Source organism: Aegilops tauschii, chromosome 2, assembly GCF_002575655.3.
Source record: "Aegilops tauschii subsp. strangulata cultivar AL8/78 chromosome 2, Aet v6.0, whole genome shotgun sequence".
NCBI classification, from domain to species: Eukaryota; Viridiplantae; Streptophyta; class Magnoliopsida; order Poales; family Poaceae; genus Aegilops; species Aegilops tauschii.
In genome coordinates this window covers 42,431,488-42,440,102 of record NC_053036.3, presented here as the reverse complement: position 1 = coordinate 42,440,102, position 8,615 = coordinate 42,431,488, and the positions used below count along the sequence as shown (strand labels likewise).

The window sequence follows — 8,615 nt, the reverse complement described above, 5'->3', positions numbered from 1 at the left end:
GAGCTTGACCACCCTACCGGTGAAGGGGAGACTCGGCTGGGTTCTTCTCTGAAGACTCCATGCCTATGGCGGAAGGAGCTCATCAACCTTCCGAACTGGACGCCTCCGCCTCCTCCTCCTCCTCCGGCTAGTCAGGGCACTCCGCCTCCTCCTCCGGCGAGTGATCAGGGCACTCAGCCTCCTTCTCCGGCGCGTGGCGGCACTCCGCCTCCTTCTTCGCCTGCGTCGGCGCGCCCGAGCAGCCAGCAGCCTCCTCCTTCTTCGCCTCGCCAGCAAGGGCGGAAGAGACTCGCCGCCGCTCCGGCTGCTCCGGCGCGTCGTAGTCCTTCTCCTCCGCCTTGTAAGCAAGCACGAAAGAAGACAGCCGCAGCTGCTCCATCTGCTCCGGCGTCTAGCAGTACAGCCAGAGGCGGGAGGCAATACAGATTCGGTCCTTCTCTGAAGACTCCAGAGAAGTTACCATACGTGAGGACCGAGGAGGAAACCAGGAAGATCGTGCGAGCCGAAGTGACGAACTTCTTTGAAGGGGTGAAAGCAAAGAAACATCCACCTCCGGAGGAGAAGATAGATCCGGTGAAAGCGAAGCGCACTTTGGATGCCCTGAAGAAACCACCAAAGTCTCCGCCGAAAGGCAACTATGAGCGCATTCTTGAAAAGTCATTTTATCGAAGCGGAGCGGTCGGGAAGTACTGTCAGTGATAAAAGGTTAGCAGAACGACGAGCGGGGAAAAAAATTGCCCAGCTCGGCGAACAAGCGAACCAATCGTGCCCCCGCTCCAGGTGTCTAGCGATATCGTCGCTAATGATCCGGGGATGGTGCCCGGTTATAAAAATCTTGGAGATTACCTGCCCGACGATGTACATTATGATTTCTTGGAGGTGGACGAACACAGATACGAGTACGGGAAGCCTCTTGTCAAAGATGAAAGATCTCTAACAACGATGATGCGAAGATTCCATGATTGGTACATGAAAACCTGCAGAGAGTCTGGGGGTACGAATATTTTGACGCTGAGAGTTAAAGAGGAGCATGACCTCGTTGGAATTGATCTGTTGCATGTTCAATTTGAGGAGTTCTTCCAGTTTTTCAATCAAAAGGCCCTCGATAAATTAACGGTCACTTGCTACTGTCTGTAAGTAGTACTACTTCTGTCATTAAGTCTCTATATATAGGTCAGCTCTTTCATTGCATGTATTTTTAATTATCCTCACTATATTATGCAGATTGAAGATCGCCGAAATGAAGAAAAGACAAATCGGTGATATTGGGTTCATTAACACAAATCTCATACATGCATATATGGTTGAATTTCAGGCCAGAGATACCAAGGCCAAGTTGCTACAATCGTTTGTATTAAATCAAAACAAAGCTATAATACTCTTTCCTTACAACTTCAAGTGAGTGTTATTGTCTTGTGCATATTTGGTTTCCCTTATTAGTTGAGGTTATAGTAATGTAATTGATGAGTTATACATGCGTGCGCAGCTTTCACTATATTCTCCTAGAGATTAAGCTTGACCAGGGACTAGTAACCGTCTTAGACTCGAGACAAAAAGATCCCAAGGAGTATGCGGACATGACTGAAATTCTAGAGAAGTAAGTTAAATCGGTCATTATTGCACCATATCGGCAACTTTGTTCATTTCCTGATATCAAGTAATTATTTTCTTTGCCTGGCAGGGTTTGGAAAAAATTCACCTAAAAAACTCCGGGACTGCCGAAGAAGCTGCAATTTAAACACCTGAAAGTAAGTACTATAGTAGCATGTTCCGCGCATCTCCTAGTGATTCAAGCGCTAGTTTCATCAATACCATTTAGCATGCTTGCTTATCAGTTTGATTGACCTCTATTTCTTGTAAAGTGGTTGTGGCAGGAACAACGGAATGATTACTGTGGATACTACGTTTGCGAGTCTATCCGCCACACGACCTGTGAGCGGGGCTACTCTGACAAACAATATGAAGTGCGTAAGCAATAATATTCGCAATTTTATTTTATTCCATCATTTATGTTGAGTTTCATTTATTCATATATATATATATATGTGTGTGTGTGTGTGTGTATTCATCCCCTTCTTCAAATTAGTTCTTTCGGATGCGGGATGAACTCCTACCAGCAGATCGTATGCGAGCAATTCAAGAGAATTGGCGGCATTCTTTCTTGACCACGTCATCGATAAAGACGGAGAATACCATGTGGACCTTGAGTTCATATATAATTAGGAGATTATATTGTAAGAGATAATTATATTGTATATATGTAGCCAGTAGTGTCGGATAGATATACGAGAACTTGTTGTTCGACCAATCTCTCGGAGAAGGAGAGGTGGTCGATATCACTTCTCTGTATGCATATGTTCATGACGATCTTCTGTTTCCTTCATTTGCTTACTAGTTAGCGTGTCGAGTCCTCTCTATACGTATAATACGTAGCGTACGTCGACCAAGCACAGAGATAAGAGAGGACACTTCTCTCTATTAATTAGCTAGATAACACAATATATGAAACACCTAAATTAACCCCCCAAAACCCCTAAACCACCCCCTTTCAAAAAAAACCTCAGCTCCTGCCAGCTGCTGACGCGTGGACGCCTATTGGTCCCGGTTGGTGCCACCAACCGGGACCAAAGGGCCTCCTGGCTGGGCTCGCCGCACGGGCCACGTGGAGGCCCATCTGTCCCGGTTCATGTAAGAACCGGGACTAAAGGCCTAGGGCATTAGTAACGACACTTTAGTCCCGGTTCAATAACCGGGACAAATGGCCCTTACGAACCGGGACAAATGGCCCTTTTTCTACTAGTGACCGTCGAACCAACGACCAAAAATATTGGCAACACTTATGGGCGGACTTGTGGGAGGATACAGATCAACGCTATTTGGATGACTGACCACATAGAACATGCAAACTTGCATTGGAAAAAGAGGTTTTGATTGTCTCATCATGAGATCATGAGTACAGAAACAACACTTCTTACTCCTTGGCCAGTTGCACCATGCGAGGTTGTCTTTGGTTAGCACAACTACCACATGAAGATTTTAACTTTTAGTGGATTCTTCGCCTTCCAAATTTTCTTGTTATTACTCACCGGTACCTCAGAATGCGTGAGCGCACGGTACATAGAGTCTCCTGTGAAAGACCCTGATGTAGTAAGGTTCCAGCAAAACACATCCCGGCCTTGTGTCAGGCTAATAGAATCTAGACGGGATAACAGATTATGCCATGAGATAAGTCGGGGGCCAATCAAATCACGCCTGAATGAAATATTTGGTGGGGGTGAACTGAGCACCTGCACAATTGTATTATTCTTATCGCGAGCAATGTTGTTCAAGGCTGGATATTGTTCTCAGAGACTGATATTACCGTCAAATTTTAATACTCCCTCCGTCCCAAAATTCTTGTCTTAGATTTGTCTAGATACGGATGTATATAACACTAAAATGTCACGGAGGGAGTACGTAACATATAATTAGACAAAGAAATTGTCACATGTGTGTTTTGGAGAATGGAGATTGTGGTCCAAATTAACAAGTAAAAAGAAGAGTATTGCCCGGAGAAAATAAATGGACATTGTACCTGTTAAATTTGTAGGTGAAAGACTTGGTGATCTTTCAATACAAATGATCCTTGATCATCTTTGTGTCTGCAATAATTTAGGCCTTCCATTTTTTTTGTTAACTCTGTAAGCTCCTGATGGCATCATGTCACCCCTATGAATTTGTTTTATTCTCCCCTTTGCGTTCCGTTAAAATCCTTTATTGTTATAGTATTATTCTTACAATTGGGATTATGGCACTTAGTTACTGGAAGTTTGTTGTTTAATATTTCAAGGAAGAAAGAATAGGATAATATATTCTTTACTCTCTTATCAAAATCTTTTCTTTTTAGATTTGTCCGTACAAGTTCAGCTGTTAAGGAAGGTGGATGGTTAATTACAGGCAGTATACAGAAGAGAGGGAGCTGTGCAAATGATACTTAAGGATGAGTGCCTAAAGTTCTCTCATCAGATTCCTTGCTTCCATCTGACAAATGGAAAAGGGGCTAGCTTCGAGGTTGTTTCGAGCTCGATCCTTACCCAGTGCCGGAGAGGTTTCTCGTCACTGATTCAATGTGAGATAACCCTGTTTATGGTGAATCTTTTGGAAGCCTCTTTTTGTGGTGGAACTACAAGTCTACAAGACGGAAGGTTCTGCATAAGCTGATGACACCGTATTTCGAGCTGCCTGGAGTACTCAATGTACTGGTGATGTTATTCTGCGTTCCTTTAGTCTCCTGCAGCTAGTCCCTCTAAGATCTAGTTAGTGTGATATTTGTCGCAGTTATTATGTGCCAGTTATGAGTACGATAAACCTGGTGAAGAAAATTATTATGTTCTAGTTATGGCCATATACAAACAGTTCATGGCTTTTTTTCCTTTCCGTTTTGCGTAGCAGAGAAGGTGTATGCTGTTGTGGAGGAAGTAATTAGCCTGCAAATGTTGAATTCCCAGGGCTCTGCTTGCTTGTGCACTGCCTTCATGGTGATGTCTTGCCACTTGGCAACGTCGTTTTGTATGAAAAGCGCTTTCTGCCAAGGTGAAATGAGATGACTAACTTGATTTGGCCTTTTAGCTTCTACAATTTCTACGAGCGGCAGATGTTATGAAATGGACCAATTGAATTATCTGAATCAAGGACGGAAATGTGCAACTAGCTTGAGGCCATCCTTTACCTTGCATACACAGACTGATAAATCTACATGGCACCTACTACTTTTATCTTTCTACAGGACAGCAACAGTTTGAGACAGCTTCCCAAATTCAGGTCCTAACAAAACAAATGATAATATCCTTTTTCCAAGCACGATCAGGTTAGAAAATAAAAAGAATAACAAGACAAACATTGCAGCTCATGTACAATACCTGAATAAAGCTCATGTGCAGAAACGAGATTTGTTTATTGTTGGAACCTGAGTTTTGTTCACAGGTTATTCAACGCGAGTAAACGTGGCTAAATCAGACGGATATCACCACCAACGTGGAGTTTCAAGTTCTACAATGATTTATTCCCCCAATAACAGATCATATTTTCCTTATCTACAAGATTACAGCAGTTCAGACAATTCCCAACACCTAACTGTTTCAGACTTGAACAGATTCAGCTAACTGTTTTTCAGACTAGAACAATTTCAGTAACCTGTTTGTCAGATTGTAACAGCTTCAGTAAGGCAAGTAGATTAACACCCCACTAAATTAAACCCAAAAAGCATCATCGATCTGCACCAAAATCTGAACAAAATTCAATCAAAGACCATCGATCTACAAATATCGCAGAATCGTCGACTCATTGCAATAACGGAATAACCCCTACAGTGAAATGCTTCGTCTATGAAGCACACCAGAATTCACATCTCAGAATTACAAAAATTGTTCAGCCATTGGACGCAACACTCTCAGCAGTTTAGCTAGCAGAAGAAACAGAGAGTTTTTTGAACATATATCTTTCTATGTATAGGCAAAAGTAGGCGTCCAGTTCTGCCGTCGTCGAGGCAGCGAAACTTTCAGGACTCCCGCTCCGATATTTCTCTACTCCGCATTGACATCCGGGTGTCGCAGATCATTGTAGGCTGAATTAGCAGAAATTATGAGCCAATTAGGCAGCAGACCAACAATTAATAACAAGACCAAGAAGAAGAAAAGGTTGAAACAATATAATTTGCAAGGAACTAAAGAATTTATGTACTATTGTAAGATACTAGCTGAATTGTATTCACAGGTTAGAGAATTAGTATCTTCTTCTCTGCAAAGGTGAAATGAGATGACTGAACTTGATTTGGCTTTTTAGCTTCCATAATTTCTACTGGCGGCAGATGTTATGAAATGGACCGACTGAATTATCTGAATCAAGGACAGAAATTTGCAACTATAGTTTCATCCAACTACTTTTACCTTTCTACAGGACAACAACGAAGTAAGACGGGTACACCATCTTCTCTGTTAAGGCTGAAAGGAGGTGAATCAACTGATTTGGGGTTTCAATTTCAGATCATCTTTTACTTATCTACAAAATTTCAACAGTTTCAGACTTCAACAGATTCAGTTAACTGTTTTTCAGATTAGAACAATTTCAGTTGAAGACACCTAACAGCTTCAGTAAGACAATTTCAGTCAGGAGATACATAGGAGGAAGTAGGCATGAAGAGAGGCTCTCACCAGGGGTGTCGGCCAGGAAGACGACAATCTCGAGGGTCTCGCCGTAGCCGCCGTCGGGCAGGTCGACGACGAGCGGGGTCAGCCTCCCATGGCGGCCCGCTCGGACGCACATGGCGATGTTCGGGTAGTACACGCCGGCGCCGACGAGGAACCCCAGGTCGTCCCTCAGGCGAAACGCGGACCTCCCCCTGAACCAGAACTGCTGCCAGCCTCCGTCCTCGGGGTCCTCGGGGTAGTGCCCGTCGTTGAGCGCCCGCACGAACCGGATCAGCCGTTCCGGCTCCGGGTAGATGACCCCGAGGAGGTATCCGTATGGAGGATTCTGCAGTTAAAACAGAATTGAAGTACGGTTCAAGAAGAATTCGCTGAATCGCCGAAAGAAATTCAAGAAGAAGAGGTATCAAGAAGCGGGTCGGTCATGGCGAACTCACCGGAGGCGGTGCAGGAAGGGCAGGCATGTCCTCTCTGGCGGGGATGGGCTCGACGACCCAGTACATCATGGAGCTGAAGCTGTTGTCGACGCTGACGCCGGCGTTCCAGCGGATGTACCTGCCGTTGGCGCGGAGGTAGCGGCCGCCGACGTTGCGGAGCAGGACGACGTCGTCCCCGAAGCCCGACCCCACGGCTTGCCACATGAAGGCCTCCACGCCCGGCTGGTCGTAGTCGCGCAGCTCCGCGCGGAGGCCCCGGTGGCCGAGCCTCGCCGGCGTGGCCGTGGCGGCGAGGTAGCGGCCGTAGGCCGCGCTGTGGAGGAGCAGGCGCTGGCCGCCGTCGTAGTCGCAGCCGACACCATCGTCGTCTCCGCCGTTGTAGATGTGCACTGCCCACGCCGCGTTTAGGGATCCGTGGACCTGGCTGAGGGTGACGCTCTCCCCGTCGTCGGCGGCGTGGAGGTAGGTGCGGTGCACTAGGCTCCGCAGCCGCAAGTGGTGCCTGTCGTGGAACCGGTCCATCGGTCGCCGGTGCTGGAGGGCGGAGGCGGTGGGCTGCTGCGCGGTGGAGGGAGGGCGAGGGTTTGTTGGGGACTCCGGCGAGGAAAGCTGTTGGTTACGCTGGGCGCCAAGGCGGAGGTATTTCAAGGTGCCGCCGTCCCGGCCTTTGGGTACGAGGTGGGCTTGCAGGCCGTTTCCTTGGCCCAGCCACCCCTTAAAAAAAAAACGAGTCCCATGGAGGAATGATGTACCTTTTCAATTTAATGTTATTTGCTCAGTTAATCATAAAGTCATGTCGTACATGGGCTTACCTATTCCACCTACATAATGATTGCTCTGTGTCACCTTCGGTGGTCGCCTTTAGAGCATCTACAGGCCTGACGCCTTAAACCCGCTTCATACTCCGGACGGACTGCCCGGTCACTGTTTAGTCGTAAAGTTTTGATTCAGACAGGCACTTCAAACGACCAGGCTGATCGACATCCCTCATATCCAGTCTAAATATGGGGCGCCCGGGCACGCCCGTCATGTCGGACCCGACAGCCTGACCCCACTCCAAATTGCATCAAATCCACCCCCAAGACCTGCCGGATCCATTTGCTATCCCCTCCCTTCTTCCTCCTCCGCGTCGCCCGTCTCGTAGCTCCGCCGCCGCGTGCGCTCCACAGCCATTCCTAACCTCTGCGCCGCCAGCTCCGGCAGAGCAGTCCTCTCTCCCGTCCTCGCCGCGGGGGACGTCCTCGCCGGCCCGGACGCCACCGCGGTACGTTTGGTAACTCTCTGGCCCCTTCTTGCCCTTGATGTGTTCGACACATTGTCCGGCCGGACTTTTTGTGATTTTGTCAGGGAAAACGATGGATTCCGATGCTTCGTCGGATGAGGCATATGGACCGACGGAGCTTGACCAAATGATTCAAGATGAGTTCTTTGATTCCTCAGATTCGGACGAAGAAGTGGACATGATTATGCTCATGAGCATGCAAGAGGAAATGAAACGACAAGTGGAGCATATTGTCAACTTCAAGGGCTCAATCAAAGGGTGAAGAGTGATCAATCGGGACAGTGTCCGGAGCAAAGCTACTACACAGGGACTACTTTGCGCCCAAACCTACTTTTCCGGATGATCCATGGTTTCGTCGCCGTTTCCGCATGCGGAAATCATTGTTTTTGCAAATTGTGGAGGACTGGAGGGAGTGGAGGCACACGACGACTATTTCAAGCTCACAAGGGATTGCTGCGGACAACTCTCTTTCTCTGCCAAGCAAAAGTGCACGTCTGCTCTGAGGATGCTTGCACTTGGTATTGCTGCAGATGTCATTGGTGAGATGGTCAGGATGGGGGAGAGCGCGTGTTTGAAGACAAGACTACTATCAAGTTTGCCTGCACCGTGATGGAGGTGTTTGGACCTGAGTATCTCAGAAAACCAAATATGTAGGACACAGAGAAGTTGTTGGCTATTAGAGAGGCAAGGGGCTTTCCAGGAATGTTCGGATCA

General features: G+C 47.1%; 1 protein-coding gene across 1 annotated transcript; it reads right to left on the bottom strand.

The window, feature by feature from the left end:
* Positions 1–5,561: 5,561 nt before the first annotated feature.
* Positions 5,562–7,141, bottom strand: LOC109768937 (uncharacterized). Its single transcript, XM_020327666.1, has 3 exons — positions 6,620–7,141; positions 6,189–6,510; positions 5,562–5,602 (listed from the first exon to the last, which is right to left on the bottom strand). The coding sequence occupies exons 1-3, from the start codon at positions 7,139–7,141 to the stop codon at positions 5,562–5,564; spliced, it is 885 nt and encodes a 294-aa protein (XP_020183255.1).
* Between the last annotated feature and the right edge of the window lie 1,474 nt (positions 7,142–8,615).

Coding starts and splice junctions, on each gene's coding strand:
- LOC109768937 (XM_020327666.1), bottom strand. CDS start 7,141: ATGGACCGGTTCCACGACAGGCACCACTTGCGGCTGCGGAGCCTAGTG. Junction 6,511..6,619: donor CCCTTCCTGCACCGCCTCCG/GTGAGTTCGCCA, acceptor TTTTAACTGCAG/AATCCTCCATACGGATACCT. Junction 5,603..6,188: donor CTTCCTGGCCGACACCCCTG/GTGAGAGCCTCT, acceptor CTGCTAATTCAG/CCTACAATGATCTGCGACAC.